The following is an 18,163-nucleotide window of genomic DNA, read 5'->3' as shown; positions in this document are numbered from 1 at the left end:
AATCGAGGGAGTTATATAATCAACCCTTGATACATTAAGGAGTTATATGTAAACTTTTAATATGTCATATCAGCAAAACAACTTCCAAAACCGTCTTGGACGGTTATTTAAACGTTTTTCAATAGTTTAAAGGGTAGACTATATTGTTTTATATAGGTGAGTGACTGAAGTAGACAACTACTAATAGGTTGGAGTGTTAAGTAGATTTTTTCCTAATCTGATTCATTGCTATAGATTTTTTATCCTCAGGTGATGCTAAAACTCTTGTGCTTGTTGTATCTTTTATTAAGTCTCCTTTTAAATTTATTAAAAATATGGATTTTAGGTCATAGACTGCATTTTTAATTAATGTAATGGCATAACCTTTATATAACTTGTACCATGTCGCTTAAGATTAGTGGTAGAACTTGATGTAAGATCTAAGATAGAGTAGAGGTGCTAGCCTCAATCAAGAGGATATTAATATTTAAAACTCAGTATGTGTTTACTCAAAAGGAATCTCAAAGACCTTATATCCACCTTTGGTTTGTACAGAACTCCCCTGCTTATTAAGACGTTTCAAATTTCTTATCAAGGATTATTTGTGTAATAACATTTCTTTATAGAAAATAGAGATATATAGATATGTTAAATGTTTTAGTTCAAATGTATAAATTTATCTAAAAAAACTTTTATAAGTTAGATATCAGGTTATTAATATTTTTAATTATTTTTCATGATTGCTAAAACATTATACATATACGGCATAACAAGTATGTTTACTTGTTCATTTTCATTAGTTTTTTAATATATCAATATTAATAGAAGTGTGTAATGTACAAACATATGCGCCTGTAATATATGGTTATTTAAAATTTTTAATAGAAAATGTTGGTATATGAGATTTGAGAGGATATTTCAGGTTTTTCAATGATTGTTGACGTGGTAATTCAGATGCTTATTTAAGAGGTTAAGTAGATTATCTATTAGGATGGCAAGTGGGAAATTATATGCAAATTTAAGGTAACTTCAGATTATGTTTTATAATGACATGTAGGGAATTTAAATACAAATTCATAGTTTACTTTAAGCTATTTTCCACGGTTATAGATAGAGGTGGATAATTATTTAAAAATAGATAGATTCAATGGTTATTAGAATCTATCGAATTGATGTCTAGATTATTTTGATTATTTGAGAATTCCTAGGATTAATTGGGACTTGCTAGCGCCGGACGTCTAATCCGAGAGCTAGCGTCTAGACGCTGCCCGCACAGGGAGAGATGAGCGCCTAGCGCGCCGAGCTCGCTCGCGAGCACACCAGCAGTGGGCCCGCGCTGCCCCAAATGTCGTCCGCACCGCCGGCCGCTTCCCACGCGTATCCCATGTGCAACACCTTGATCTACTTTTGAAACATACAGATACAACAGTTGCAACATACAAAACAAGATAGATGAAACATTTAAAACAAGCGTATGAAACACTTGCGAAAACGCCTGAAGAAAATTTGAAACCATTGCAAACATATGCAATATCTAGATGAAACACTTGTAAACATACATATGAAACTCTAGAAAACACATGGAACATATGCTTGCAACATCCATATCTACTTTTGTAACATCTAGATAAAAAACTTGTAACATTCATATCGAATAGATGAAACATTTGGAACATACACTTGAAACATACATGTATAGCCATTACAACATGTGTAGCGTCCCGATGTACTTTTACAACATCCGTATGAAACACCTGAAACATACATTTGAAACAACTCAAACACTTGAAACATAGGCTTGCAACATGACTGAAACGGCAGAAAACACTTAAAAAACATGTGCAAGCTACCATCCAAACTCTTAGCACATATGTAGGGGGAGCAATTGCTACCATTTGGGGTTCATGAAACTTGTCCATATCCTTTTACACATGGTAAATATGCTTGGGCAAGCAACATGGATTCAATTAAATTTCAATTCATATCTTTGTGAAAGGGTTGTCATCAATTATCAAAAAGGGGGAGATTGAAAGCTTTAGTTTGGTTTTGGTGAATTGATGAAACCCTAAGTGCTAACCTAGTTTATCAAGTGATCATGAGATAGGTAGCACATTCTAAGTGGTGAAGCAAATAAAGATCATGACATGATGATGGTGATTCCATGGCGATGATCAAGTGCTTGGACTTGAAAAGAAGAAAGAGAAAAACGAAAGGCTCAAGGCAAAGGTATAAATTGTAGGAGCCATTTTGTTTTAGTGATCGAGACACTTAGTGAGTGTGATCACATTTAGGATTGATAGCCGTACTATTAAGAGGGGTAGAACTCATATCGAAATGCGGTTATCAAAGTGCCACTAGATGCTCTAACTCATTGCATATGCATTTAGGATCTAGTGGAGTGCTAACACCCTTGAAAATGTTTGTGAAAATATGCTAACACATGTGCACAAGGTGATACACTTGGTGGTTGGCACATTTGAGCAAGGGTTAGAAACTTCACTGGCGGAGTGTCCGCCCATAGAGTGCGGACAGTCCGACGGTGCCACCGGCGCACTGTACAGGAAAGATAGGGTTTCACAGAGCATAACGGACATGTCCGGTAGCTAAACCTAGGTGAACGGAGGTCACTGTAAGTGACCGGACACTGGTCTTGGTAGGACCGGCGCGTCCGGTCAGTGGCAGCAGTGAGCGCGCTGTTTCGGTCTCACGACCGGACGCTGGCGGGAGAAATGACCGGACGCTCAGGGGCTGAGTCCGGTTAGTATGACGTATGATGACATATGCGGCGCACAGAGGAGACGTTGAGTGACCGGACGCTGGGTGAGTCCGGTCGTGATTTTTCACTTCTGGATGCTTACTAGAAATGACCGGACGCTGAGGTCCAGCGTTCGGTCACTTCGAAGCAGCGCGTTCGGTCACAACTTAAATGTACTGATGACCGTTGAGATTGGGCGATCTACGTTTGAAGCAGGGGACACGTGGCACACATCGCGTGACTGGACGCTGGGGTCCAGCGTCCGGTCGATCTGACCTGCGCGTCCGGTCATCCCGTTTTTCAGTGGACTGAGGAGTCAATGGCTCTATTTCATGGGGGCTTGTATTTAAGCCCCATGGCCGGCTCAAGCTCACTCTCTTGGCCATTTGCATTGACATAGCAACCTTGTGAGCTTAGCCAAAGCCCTCCCACTCATCTCCATCATTGATTCATCATCTTTGTGAGATTGGGAGAGAATCCAAGTGCATTGCTTGAGTGATTGCATCTAGAGGCACTTGGTATTCGTGTTTCGCTGTGGGATTCACTTGTTACTCTTGGTGGTTGCCACCACCTAGATGGCTTGGAGCAGCGAGGATCGTTGAGCGGTGGTCGGTGATTGTCTCCGGCTCCGATCATGGTGATTGTGAGGGGTCTTGTGCCTTCCTCGGTGGAGCGCCGAAAGGTAACTCTAGTGGATTGCTCGTGTCATTGAGTTACCTCACTTGTGGGTAGGTTCTTGCGGTGTCCAATTGTGTGGATGAGGTTTGTGCAACACCTCTTAGCCACCGAACCACCAAGTGTTGGTCGATACAACGGGGACTAGCGTGCCGGCAAGCACGTGAACCTCGATAGAAAAATTAGTTGTCTCTTGCCCTTTGGTATTCTCCCGGTGATTGATTTAGTATTCATCTTGTGATTGGTTCACTCCTCTACACGGCGGTATAATCACCCTACTCACTTATTTATATTCTTACAAACTAGTTATAACAAGCTCTTTAGTGTAATTAGAATTGAGAGCTTGCTTTGTTGTTTTAAGTTCATCTAGTGGAGCTCTTTAGTGTAGTAAGTGTGAGAGCTCTTAGTGACAAAGTTTTAAATAGCTGGCTAAGCCTCTTAGCTGCTGACCTTCTCAGTAGCTAAGCATAGCTATAGCGGGAGATAGCTGCAGCTATGCCATTTAGCTATTTTTGCCAAAAAAATGAAAAAAAACATGACCTTGGCATAACTTCATAACCATTACCGATTGATACATAACTAGTTGAAAGGAATACATTATAGGTTATAGGAGTACATTACAACATGCTGCACTAAGCCATTTAAAACTAACAGACAAGGCAATAACCAGTTGATAGTTGATAGTTACATAACCAGTTGAATAAAGCTAATAGTACAACACAAAAGGTCATCAAGCGTTCTAGTCTCACTAATCAGACAAGGTTGCAATCAGATAGTGGATACTAAATTACTAATACGAGGCAATATTGCAATCTTCATTTCTTCTAGTCTCACTAATCAGACTCAGAGACATAAGGAGAGATAGACTTATCAGAGTCAGTAGTCTGCATTAGAGTACCATCAGCACAATCTTCTGAATCGGATGATGGAGCTTCAGGCTGCACTAGGCCATTTCTCATCAAAGACTGCAGGCTCCTGACTTTCCTCTTCTTAGGGTGCACAGGCCTTTTCCTTTTAGCTTGTGGTTGTGCTTGTTGTGGTGTGTGCTTCTGTGATTCTTGTGCACATTGTTGTTGTTCCATTTCACTTGGCAAAGACGTAGTACCAGTAATGAATTCATTATCATCATCTGCCACAACATCATCTACTTCTTTCTCCAAAGGATCTCTATCCTTCTTCTCTCTCTTATTCCTTAACTTAGAATTAAATTTAACAAACACAAGATCTCTCATCCTTTCATGAAGTAGCCTATTACGCTTCTTTATATGAACCTACGAGTCCAGTAGTGAAGACAAGGCTGCAGGTCAGATTTAAATTCCATGAACAAACATTAAAATTCAAAAAAGATAGCATGCACACAAAGATGCATGTCATAATTTTCTTTTTACCTGTTCAAATACTGACCAGTTCCTCTCACAAGCTGAGGAGCTATAGGTCAGACTCAGAATCCTTGCTGCCAATTTCCTAAGATTTGGTGTGCTTGTGCCATGGTGCAGCCACCATTTTGCTGCATAAACATTAAACAAGTTAGAATAAAAATATGATATTCAACAATCAAATTAAGTTCACATATTCAGTTGTTCACCTGGATTGAAATTCTTGTTCTTTCGCTGCCTTGTGGCAATTTCACTTCCAAAACTCCCTTGCTGATTTTGATACATGTTGAGTTCTTCAATTATCTTGTCTTGGGTTTCTTCATCACCAGCCACCATCTTTGTAATACAGGAAATCACACCTGCTGCAAATGATCCATCTTTCACAATCTCTGACTTATTTGGGTAATAGTAGTAGGGGTTCAAATAGTACCCAGCCAGGTGTAGTGGAGTCTTGAGCTTGTTGTCCCATCTTGTATCAATGATATCCTAGACTTCTTTGAAGCGGCTCTCATCATTATCAAACCTCTAAGAAATTTCTTTCTTCGCCTCCAACATTAATCCATGGAAGAATCCCATTGATGGTACATCGCTGTCCATTCTTCTCAACACATTAGCCAATGGCTCAAAGTAATTAACTGTAATGTCAACATTTTTCCAGAAGGTTTTGGATCTGATCACTTTGTTGGCTTTCTTCCCCTTGGCCTGCTTCAAGTAACCCAATTCCTCCATCTCATCTGATTTAAATAGTCTTGTCAACTCTTTTTTGTTATCCAGCAAGCTTTTTAGATTCAAGTAAGCAGTGGCAAATCATGTAACCCTAGAGCGAACCAAGTCTTTCTTAAGAAACTTCCTCATCAAATCCAACACCCTAGTATGAGCATACAAGAAAACAATCACTTGCCTTGCATTAGAAATGGTCTCCTCAACTGGTCCAAGCTTACCAATATCCTCTAGCATGAGATCCAAGCAATGAGCAGCACATCCATTCCAAAATATTGAAGGTCTTTTTGCTATCAATAGAGTTGCTGCACTTGTATTGACGCTAGCATTATCAGTCACCGTTTGGACAACATGTTCTTCCCCTATCTCTTCTATGTACCTATCCACAAGTTCAAAGATATATTTTCCATCTTTCCTATCACCCGAGCAATCCACTGAATCTAAGAAGAGTACCCCATGAGCACTATGCACAACTAAATTCATCACTCCCCTACCCTTCCTATCTGTCCATGCATCTATCATGATAGAACAACTTGTGAGCTCCCATGATTCCTTATGCTCCTTGAATCCATCCATTATCTTTTCCTTCCTTTTCTGCAAGAATGGTCCACTCATCTCATAGGGACTAGGTCCTTTCAGATTTCTACCAAATTGTCCAATGGCCTCTAACATATGATCAAAACTCGGAAGGGTGACTATGTTGTGTGGAATGCTAGCTTCATAGAACCACTGACATATGTACTCACAAGTTCTATCCCTCCTCTCTTCTCTTTTCTGAGTTGTCAATGATGTTTGAACCTTTTTGCTTAGATTAATTCCTCTTTATGTCATACTAGCAGATTCTTCTATAGAAGGATGCTTGTAGTACTTGTCAATAGTTTGACCACCTGCTACAGATCTAGAGCTACTAGATCCTCTTGTCGCCTTTGGCTTCACCACAAGAGCATTATTGCCATGATCTGAACCTTCACTGCCCCTTTCACAATCTGAGTTTTCTATGTTAACTTCAGCTCTGTCCATTTCCTTTTCTTTGTTTTTCTGTTCTTTTTCACTAGTCTTCTTCGTAAGCAAATCAAATATCTCTTGCTGCACTGGAGCTGAAACTTTTCCACACTTAGTAGTATTGAAACCTTTAATTCCTGCAAGATGGTACTTAATTCTTGTAATTCCACCACTGTAGAGCTTGTCACAATACTTGCACCATAGGTGATGTTTCTTGGTTATGTCTGGGTAGAAACAGTGAGCCCATGCAGGGTCATCTGAGTTGATACCAGGTTGTTTTGGTCCAGCTTCTACTGAGACAGAGGCAGCACTATACGGGTTACCTATACAAAGAGCAAACTAAGCCACATTAAAACCTAAATAAGACAAGGTCCTATTGCAAAGGCAAAGTAAGCCACTATTTAGAACTGGTTCAACAAGCACTGATCTTTCAATAAGCAAAAATATGAACAAAGAATTTATCTGCATATGCCCCAATCAAAATAGTGCAAACTGATATAGCGGTTATTATCAATTACCACCTAGGCCAAACAAGCACGGGAGGCAAGTATATGAAATATTGAAATTAGAGGTAACAAATATTGACAGCTTGTTTACATATAGTGAGATCTGTGACATACAAGCAAAAAAAGAGAGGAGGTTATGAGCACTGACCAGATTGTTGTGCCATGCCATCGCCGTTGGTGCTCTACTGCTACTTCAGTGCTTTGGATATGAGGAGCACCCAGCGCTGACGGACCTCCTCGTCAGACTCACGCCGCTGCTAAGCTACCTCTATTGATCTGCTCGATGCCGATGCTGGGATGGGGAAGATGAAGAACCAAGTTGGAGAAGACAAAGAATGGGAGTGTGCTGCTCGTGCTGCCTGCGACGACGCTCATGCTGCACACCATGGCCGCTGCTCGTGCTGGAGCCAATGCCGCCGCCGCTTGTCCCGGGACCACGCTACCACCGCAGTCTTATGAAGGAGGAGAAGCATAGGCAGAAGCCGCTACTTGGGAGAGCGGCCAGGCCACACGGCCATCTCTGGATCTCCGCCTCTGGAAGAGAAGCTACCGCCGCCACGTGCTCTTTCTTTTCCGAGACCGAGAGAGACCGACGCGGCGATGCTCGTGGGTGGAAGTGGAATGAGTGAGTGACCGAGTGTTAGGGTTATGGGATGGGGGTGGGCTGTGCTGCATCAGTTTCATGGGCGGCCAAAATTTTAGCCGCCGCTAAGATGTGGCCCATTTAGCGGCTATCTCTGGATTTAGCCAGCTATTAGCTGCTATCATTTCTTAGCACAAAAAACTACATAGCTTAGCTGCTTCCATCCCCAGCAGCTATCTCCGGCTATAGCTGCAGCTATAGCCGGAGATTTAAAACTTTGCTTAGTGAGTAGTGACATAGCAAATTGTATGTCTAGAGATCATAGCAACTAGAATTGTTGGATAGGTGGATTGCAACCCTTGTAGAGCTAGAGCAAGTTTGTATTTCGCTATTTGTTATACTAATCAAATTGTTCTAGTTGATTTGTAGATTTTTAAATATGCTATTCACCGCCCTGTAGCCATATTAGAACCTTTTAAGTGATATCAGAGCCGTAGTCACCGTTTGATTAAAGGCTTAACAACCTCGGTGTCAAATTATGGCTCAAGTTGTGTTCAACCATGTGGAGGGCAAACCACCATTCTTTGATGGCACATGCTATGATTATTGGAAGAGAAAGATGAGGATGTATCTTGGTTCAATCAATGATCAAGTATGGGAGGTGACCGAGAATGACTATGCTATCATTGATCCCAACAATCCCACCAACCAAGACAAGACCAACAAGCAATGCAATACAATGGCTCTCAACACCATATACAATGCCATTGATTCCAAGGTGTTTGAGCAAATCAAGGATTGTGAAAGAGCTAATGAGGTGTGGAGGAGATTGGAGGAAACATATGAGGGCACACCGACGGTGAAGAGTGCCAAGTTGTACATCCTCAAGGATAAGTTGACAAGCTTCAAGATGAAGGATGATGAGAGCATCCTGGAGATGTTCCATCGGTTGCAAGTAATTGTCAATGACTTGAAGGCTTTGGGAGAGAAGATCAAGAATGATGATGTCTCTCATCGGTTCTTAATGTGCCTACCTCCAAGATTTGAGATGTTGAGATTGCTTATCATAAGAGGAGGATTGAAGGAGATTACCCCTAACCAAGTACTAGGTGATGTCATAACACAAGAGACATAACGTGTGGAAAGGGAGGGGGATGACAAGGATGACAAGAAGGAAGAAGAAGACAAGAAGAAGAAGAGTATAGCATTCAAGGCTAGCTCATCATCATCCAAGAACAAGGGAAAGTCCAAGAAAGAATCAAGTGATGATGATCTTAGTAATATTGATGATGAAGCTATGGCCCTCTTTGTATGCAAGATGGGAAAATTCATGAAGAAGGGCTATGGTGCAAGAAAGAGAAGAGATCACACCAAAAGCAAAGAATATGTGAGAAGATGCTACAATTGCAAGAGCCCCGATCATGTTGTAGCGAATTGTCCCTACAATAGTGACAATGATGAGGATGAAAAGAAGAAGCACAAGAAGGACAAGAAAGAAAAGAAGGAGAAGAAGGAGAAGAGAATGACCTTCTAAAAGAAGAAAGGTGGAGGCTATAGTTATGGCATATAAGGCTTGGTAATGTTGGAATGAAATAATTGAACAAGTTGATCAAGCATGACTTAGTTAGAGGCTTGAAAGATGTCATATTTGAAAAGGATAAGCTATGTAGTGCATGTCAAGCCAGAAAGCAAGTTGGTAACACACATCCTAAGAAGAGCATGATGAGCACATCTAAGGCATTTGAGTTGATGCACATGAACTTATTTGGACCAACCACATACACTAGCATTGGTGGAAACAAATACGGATTTGTGATTGTGGATGATTTCACTAGATACACATGGGTGTTCTTTCTTGTTGACAAGAGTGATGTGTTTGCAATATTCAAATCATTTGTCAAGGGCATTCACAACGAATTTGGAACAACCATCAAGAAAGTGAGAAGTGACAATGGAAGTGAGTTCAAGAACACAAGAATTGATGAGTTGTGTGATGAATTTGGAATTAGACATCAATTCTTGGCCAAGTACACTCCACAATCAAATGGCCTTGTAGAGAGGAAGAATAGAACTTTGATTGACATGGCAAGATCAATGTTGAGTGAGTACAATGTGAGTCATTCATTTTGGGCTAAAGCAATCAACATGGTTTGCTATTATAGCAACCGACTCTATTGTCACCCCATGATGGAGAAGACACCTTATGAGCTATTGAATGGAAGAAAGCCCAACATATCATACTTTTGGGTTTTTACTTGTAAATGCTACATATTGAAGAAAGGCACTAGATTGAGCAAGTTTGGAAAGAAATGTGATGAAGATTTCTTGCTTGGTTACTCCACCACTAGCAAGGTATATAGAGTTTGGAATTTGGCTAGTGGTACTCTTAAGGAGGTTCATGATGTGGAATTTGATGAAACAAATGGCTCCCAAGAGGAAGATGAGAATCTAGATGATGTAAGAGGCACTCAATTGGTCAATGCAATGAAGAACATGGACATTGGTGATATAAGGCCTAGAGAGGTGATTGATGTTGAAGATGACAAGAATCAAGTGCTCTCTAACTCAAATGTGCAAGCTAGTGGTTCTCATGATCAAGTTCAAGCAAGTACTAGTGATGACAAAGTGCAAGATCAACAACAAGTGGCTAGTTCATCATCTCAACCAAGTGATCAATCAAATGCAAGCAATCAAGTGCAAGTGCGTCAACCAACCAATGTTGCAAGAGATCATCCATTGGACACTATAATTGGTGATATCTCAAGAGGTGTGCATACTAGATCAAGATTGTCTTTATTTTGTGAGTATTTCTCATTTGTGTCATCCATTGAACCTAAGAAGATAGATGAAGCTTTGAAGGATGTTGATTGGGTCAATGATATGCATGAAGAGCTAAACAACTTCACAAGAAATCAAATATGGGAGTTAGTTGAGAGGCCTAAGGATCATAATGTGATTGGAACCAAGTGGGTCTTTCGGAACAAGTAAGATCAAGATAGGATAGTAATACGGAACAAAGCAAGATTAGTGGCTCAAGGTTACACTCAAGTTGAGGGTCTTGACTTTGGAGAAACATATGCTCCGGTTATAAGATTGGAAGCAATTAGGATCTTGTTAGCCTATGCTTGTGCCCACAACATCAAGTTGTACCAAATGGATGTGAAGAGTGCATTTCTCAATGGGTACATCAATGAGCTTGTGTATGTTGAGCAACCTCCCAGTTTTAAAGATGAAAAGAAACCCAACCATGTTTACAAGTTGAGAAAGGCTTTGTATGGATTGAAACAAGCACCTAGAGCATGGTTTGAGACATTGAGGGATTTCCTACTCTAAGGGATTCAAGATGGGAAAGGTTGACACCACTCTCTTCACCAAGAAGCTTAGAAATGACTTGTTTGTAATGCAAATCTATGTTGATGATATCATATTTGGATCAACAAATCAAGATTTTTGTGAAGAGTTTGGCAAGATAATGGCAAGTGAGTTTGAAATGTCCATGATTGGAGAGCTTAGTTACTTCCTTGGTCATCAAATCAAGCAAATGAAGAATAGCACATTTGTGAGTCAAGGCAAGTATATTGAAAGGATCAAGATGCCCAAGAGGGGGGGGGGGGGTGAATTGGGCTAATTCTAAATTTCTTTGCAATAATTAAACTCTACGGTTAGCCCAATTAACCCCTTGTGCCTAGAAAGTGTTTCTATTGAACTAACGCACAAAAGTTTAGCACCCTAAGTTCCAATCCTACTCTAGCATGTCAATTCTAGGAATGTAAATGACAAGAATTGAATTGCTCAAAGTAAATGCTCAAAGTAAAGAGAGAAGGAGGAACGCAGCGATGTTTTGCCGAGGTATCGGAGAGTCATTACTCCCCACTAGTCCTCGTTGGAGCACCCACGTAAGGGTGTAGCTCCCCCTTGATTCGCGCAAGGATCAAGTGCTCTCTACAGGTTGATTCTTTGACTCTCCGTCGTGGTGAATCACCCACAACCGCTCACAACTTGAGTTGGGTCATCCACAAGCTCTCCGGATGATCACCAAGCTCCCAATCACCACCAAGCCGTCTAGGTGATGGCAATCACCAAGAGTAACAAGCACAAACTCTCACTTGACCACGACAAGCCTAATGAGAAGGGTGGATGCACACTTTGCTACTCTTGATCTCACTAATGAGGGCTCTCTTTGGGATTCTCAAATCTCAATTACCTCACTAGGACCTTGCTCTTCTTGGCACTCTCTAAGGTGTTTCTCAGCTGTTGGAATAAGCAAAAGTACCCCCATACACGAGTGGAGGTTGTATTTATAACACCGGCTGAAAAATGAACCGTTATGTGTGTCGTAGAACCGACCAATTTATAAGGGTACAAGTACAATGGCAGCCCGCAAGCGGTCGCACTGTCATACTTGAACCCATATAAACCTGGTAGTCCGTCGAGTACCACGATGGGTCTCAATAAACGATTTACAACAACCAAGATCGTACATGATTCAACATACATGCCACATATTACATAAAGTTCACAGATACATTTTCATCATCAGAGTACGAATAAAAGTTATAACAAACCGAGTTTGATAGATAAAGCGGAAGCAATTAAGTTCGAAAATAAAGTTTCCAACATAGTTTGATACAATGCCAAATAGGATCACGGTCCACAAAAGCAAAGATAGGGATTAATAAAGAAGCCTGCCCAAGGCTTACTCCTCATCCACAGCGGGATAGAAGCAACTCTTGCAAAAACCATGATACACAGTGCCATCTACAACAATGGGAAATAAAACCCTAAGTACGGGAAGGTACTCAGCTAGACTTACCCGTCATAAACCAGAAATAAAATGACTCCAAGGATTATGCAAGGCTGTATAAGTGGAGATAGCTTGACAACAATTTGCATAAAGCAATTGACTTAGTTGTACAATTCTGATTCCTTTATCAAATTAATTATAACTATCCATCTCTAGATTAGCAACTATCCTATGCCAAACATGTGGTATATCAATTTAAGAGCATACAATAGTAACCATAGCAGGTATTGTAATTCCATATTCATTCGAACCATCATGTTCCATAACATAGCTACTACGATGTTGGGACTAGCCAAGTTTCTCACTATCCGGGAGAGACGGCGATTCGAATCGATTTTAACCAGCTGGGAATTTATTCCTAACACAAACCCAGGCATACCCCGCGAAGGCAGCCTTAGGTCACCTTTAGTACAACTCCGGTACACATTTTGTGGGTCCATACTGCGCCGCACAATCTGGGACACCAGATGCCAGGACGTTTAGGCCTAGCCTGCCCTTGGGCTCAGTCTGATCGCCCCCCGCAAGGAGCGCACAACAGAACGGGTCCCGGCCTGAGTTGAGCTACTCGGCTTCGCGGTCGGAACGAGTTATCCGGCCAGCTAAGTGATAGGCATGCGTTCAATCTTGTCAGAAGCGCCAACAACGGTACGGTCCTTAATCGGCACAGACGGAATCACAGGAGTCATCCTACGCATAGACTCCGCTCGGCCTCGATTTTCTTATACCCCATGGTTCTGTTCCACGATAGCAAATATAGCCAACCGTGCTCTGATATCCACCTATATCTCGCAGGTGACAGGAAATCATCCGACTTCTACTGGTCTAAGCATGGCTAAGCATATATTCGATCCTGGACCTATACCGGTTAAAGGTGTAATATCTGGACAAGGAATTTATATGCATCAAGTGGTTCCATACAACTCTTATAACCTAATGCATCAATCATAAGTACTTTAAGTAATCATTTGTAAAATACTAGGAGACTTAAAATGCTTCAGGGCTTGCCTCGCAGAAAGGAAGTGGGGCGGTGGTCAGGACACTCCGGAAGCTCTTCAGGATTCTGCTCCACGCCTTCGGGAGCTGCGACTTGAGGATTCTCCTGCTGGTCCCCTTCCTCTACCTCGTCGAATTCCAGCAAAGTTATTTCTTCCTCCGATCCTAGATGCATGAATATGGCATAAGATATTGCGAATGCATATATGTTAACAAGTGCATCATGTTCTACTGAGTAGGTGCATATCTCTTCTTGATTATGTAATTAATTATTTCAACAACGCATCTACTATTTCACAAACAGCAGCTACTTGTTTTACTCATAACTGGAGTTCTGATTATCCAAATGCAGTGATCCTAGACTTTTTGGAAAGCTTATAAAATTATCTACAACTCTTATTTAATTCACGAAAGCTAATTCACAACTTATCTAAGCCAAAACAGACAATCATATCAGTGCTGTCCAAAAATTCCAGAGAGCAAGAAATTCGGAAAAGCTAACTTTAAACAGCTGTAACTCCTAAACCGTTTGACCTATGGTCCTGAAATTTTAACACAAGACATATGATGAAGTTATCTACAACTTTGTTATTAACCATTTTTACAGTAAACATTATTTCTATCATGCAACTTATCAAACTCCAGAATCTGTCCGGAATCCTTCCAATTCGCATTACAAAGTAACAATACTTCTACTTCATGTAATCATTCAAATTTTTACAACACAAAGTCTACCAACAGTTTAAGTATACCAAATACACTCAAGAAAACCTAATGATGAAGCCAAAACTATTTATTTAAGTGCCTTTATTATTTTACTTAGATACATAGGTTAAATAATAAACATATACCAAATGTGCATCATAAATTCTTAAAAATTTACAGTGCCTTACTAATGCTACCAAAGGACTACTGTAAAAGTTTCATGCCATTTTATATAGTAAAACATTCTATACAAAAATGACAAGACAAAAAGGCTTACAATAGCAAAAATAGAAAACCCTAGTGAAAAGTGTCAAGCAACAGATTTCCTATTTTTCTTAGCATCCATATGGTACTAGGATATCCTCCAAAAAATTTCATGAATATTGGGTTCATAAATAATTTATAAAAATTCATACAAGGATCTCCTAATTATAAAAGAAAAATCTATAACTACAAATCTATACATGCACTGATCATCAAATTTTTATCAGAGATTATACATGTCAAGAACAGCTTACCACAAAAATTTCATAATTTTTGGACATAGGAACTCTAGGTATAAAATAAACAAGTTTGCATGCATTCAAAAACACATTTCAAACTTCCATTTAAATCTTCCAAAATTTCTACTGTAAGTGTTAAGAATATATTTTTCTTAAATACTACACTTCTTAAGGGACACTACCAAGTTTATTTCACAATTTTTGAAGCTACCAAACTAGAGATCTAAATATTGCAAAACATCATGAAACCCTGAATCAAATGAACTATCCTACTCTCTAACTGCCACTGACCGGTGGGACCCACGGACAGAGGACCCCACGCGTCAGCGACACCGAGACAGGGCAGCGGCGCAGCGCGACGGTTGCACGGCCAGAGCTCGCCGACGGCGAGGTTGCCAGCGGTGACATCATCATGGTATGACCTACTCGACCTAGCGCATCGATTGCACTACTTGGCCGGCCCTATCGTCGGTGCTAGTGACGACGGCGGCGGCCATGGCGGCACGGCGAGGCGGAACGACGACGTTACGCCGGTGGAGGCCACGGCGGCTCAACCTAGAGCTCGAACGAGCATCTATGAACTACGTTGAACCTAATGCGCGCTCTATTGTGGCCTGCGGTGGTCGGGTTAGGTCGGACCACGGTGACGGAGGGTGGCGGCGGAGCTCCTGCGAGCTGTGCCCGACGCTGGGGCTTACCGGTTGCTATTAGCGGCACGGGAGAAATGCAGTGGGTTGCTGGGGTGGTGGTGGAGCTGCTATGGCGATGGAGAAGCGGCGAGGGCGAGCTGTCGCCGGTGATGGCGATGGCGGAGGCTCTTGGTGCTGCGGCTGCTACGGCGGGTGAAGAAGGAGACCGAGGCGAGGCAACTGGAGAGTGTGGCTGAGTGCGGGCGGGTGTGGGCGATGTTAAGGCGCTCTCTGGCCCGCCTTGGCCACATACGGCGAGGCGCCAGCGACACGTGGCCGTTGCCAGCCACCACGCGGTGCACAAAGACTGACGCCGGTCGGCCACTGAAATGGCATTGCAGCTCATTCAGTCGCGCGACGGTGGCCTGACAGCGTGTTTTCAAGTCGATGTAACCGCTAATCCATGGCTCCAAAGCGTAAATGATCTACATGATTTTTGTAGCCTGAAGTACCAGCTCCAACTCTTGTTAAGGAATCATGTTCTAATTCGCAACCAAAATCGAGTTAGATCATCCTGAAGGTCAGCCTGTCAGGCTGTTCAGTTAACAAGGACTTAGTAAAATTGCTAAGTGTTGAAATGTTGGTTTTGCTGATTCTTGTGATCCAAATTCAAGCATGTTAGGAGCTAAATCAGTCAATGACCCAAAAATAAAAGTTGTTCCCCTTGCCAAATACTACAACTTTGCTTTAGTGACCACCTCCATGCAAGGTCTCTAACACCTAGTTCAAACTTGGTCAAACATGTCACATTTAAATGATGATACACTTCAAACTATGGCTTAATGACCTATTTACCCCTAACCATGAATATCAAAGTTGTTCATAATGATACTCTAAACATGTTTAGGCTAATTGCAAGGTCATATAATCATTTCATGTATTAGTCACTCATAGTGCTATTTAGGTTAACACTTGTAATCTTACTTAAGTGTTTGGTCATGAAAGGTGACCTTCATGAACAATGTCCTATTTGCTAACCTATGTGTTGCTACATGTTTTTGTGACTCCCATCCACCAAGTACATGTGTACACTCATGATCATTTGCATATGTACAAGGAAACATGCAATAACAAACAAATGTTGCAGATGTTTCAATCCAATGTTTCAATTGTAAATGCTTGTTTATGAATGCTTGATGATCATGCTCGTGCTATGCAAGTCAAGTTATGCAAGGCTAACACCTAGGGTGTTACAGCCCCTCCCTCTTATAAAAATCTTGTCCCGAGATTTGCAAGGCCTACCATTCTTGGAAAAAGGCGGGATAAACTTCTCGTAAATAATCTTCTCTTTCCCACGTAGCATCTTGTTCACTGTGATTGTTCCACGCCACCTTATAGAACTTAATAATCTTACTCCGTGTTACTCTTTCCATCTCCTCTAATACTCAAATTGGTTTTTCCTCATAGGTTAAATCCGATTGAAGCTGCACGTTGGTGGGTGCAATAGCTTCTTTAGGTACTCGAAGACATTTCTTCAACCGAGAAACATGGAAAACATCGAATATTGCACTCATCTCTGGTGGAAGTTGTAACTTATAAGCAACATTTCCCTTTCGTTCCAGAATCTTGTATGACCCCACATATCTAGGTGAAAGCTTCTTTTTCATCCCAAACCTCTTCACCCCTTTCATGGGTGATACTTTCAAGTACACATAGTCACCCACTTCAAAAGTCAGTGGTCTCCTCCTGCTATCAGCATAACTCTTTTGTCTCAATTGAGCTGCCTTCATATGCTATTGGATGACACGTACTTGCTCTTCAACTTCATTGACAAAGTCAATACCAAAGTATCTCCTTTCACCGGGCTCAATCCAATTTAATAGAGTTCTACATTTTCTACCGTACAAGGCTTCAAATGGAGCCATCTTGATACTCGCTTGATAACTGTTGTTATAGGAGAACTCAGCTAAAGGTAACCATTTCTCCCATGAACCCTTTGAAGATATAACACAAGCTCTAAGCAAATCTTCTAGGATTTGGTTTACTCGCTCTGTCTGTCCTGAAGTTTGTGGATGATATGCAGAACTTCTGATTAGCTTGGTTCCCAAGGCCTGGTGTAAGTGCTCCTAGAAATGAGCTATGAACTGTGGTCCTCGATCTAAGATTATAGTCCTGGGTACTCCATGTAGTCTCACGATCTGGGAAACATATATCTCAGCGTATTTCCCTACTATATACCGTGTGTTCACGGGTATAAAATGTGCTGACTTGGTGAGACACTCCGGTCATGTTGACCGGATGCACCGGTCAGTTCTCCCCGAACTCTAGTGTTTAAAGTGTGACCGGACGCTGGCTGTAGCACTCGGTTTTAAAGGCAAAACCAGATACACACTATATGTGAGCCCAGGAAGTCAAATCTCACATATAGCCACAAATCAGAGTAATATCAAAAGACAATACTTATTACATAATGTATTATTAAAAGGAAAATAACCTCAGAGTATAAGACAGCGAAAAGTTGACTCCGATCTTCTGGCGAAGACTCCGAAATCCACAGGGACGATTGACTGGTTGACCACAAGCCTAACTCCTCTAAACCAGCAATCTGGTACCCATCCGGGATTTTTATCCAAGTATAGAAAAGTAAAGCAAGTGTAAGTACATGTCGTACTTAACAATTATATCATGGGGTTCAAGAGGCTCAAAAAGGCTGACACTGGTTTACTGCGATTAGCTTTAATAGATCATCTTTTTAGCAATTGGCTGGCAACAAGTTTATCCATAAGCCCATAAACTCATGATCAAGTAAACATGAATAATGTATAGCATAAACAATCAATTATTAGCATCATCATTATCCATTAGTGATCATCTCTATTCCATAAGGGTCCAAGGTCGCTCGTGTCCATGAGCACGACTGTTATAACAGTTTT

The 18,163-nt window shown here is 41.2% G+C and overlaps 1 protein-coding gene and 1 pseudogene across 1 annotated transcript; both read right to left on the bottom strand.

Annotated features, from left to right (window-relative positions):
• Positions 1–4,242: 4,242 nt before the first annotated feature.
• Positions 4,243–5,382, bottom strand: LOC136480025 (uncharacterized; annotated as a pseudogene).
• A 210-nt stretch (positions 5,383–5,592) lies between these two features.
• Positions 5,593–6,177, bottom strand: LOC136483757 (uncharacterized). Its single transcript, XM_066480916.1, has one exon. The coding sequence runs from the start codon at positions 6,175–6,177 to the stop codon at positions 5,593–5,595; it is 585 nt and encodes a 194-aa protein (XP_066337013.1).
• Positions 6,178–18,163: the final 11,986 nt, after the last annotated feature.

Source organism: Miscanthus floridulus, chromosome 9, assembly GCF_019320115.1.
Source record: "Miscanthus floridulus cultivar M001 chromosome 9, ASM1932011v1, whole genome shotgun sequence".
Taxonomy (NCBI): Eukaryota; Viridiplantae; Streptophyta; class Magnoliopsida; order Poales; family Poaceae; genus Miscanthus; species Miscanthus floridulus.
This window is presented reverse-complemented; position numbering and strand designations above follow the sequence as displayed.

What these genes read in the sequence shown, in the direction of transcription:
- LOC136483757 (XM_066480916.1), bottom strand. Translation starts at nt 6,177, where the DNA reads ATGTTAGAGGCCATTGGACAATTTGGTAGAAATCTGAAAGGACCTAGT.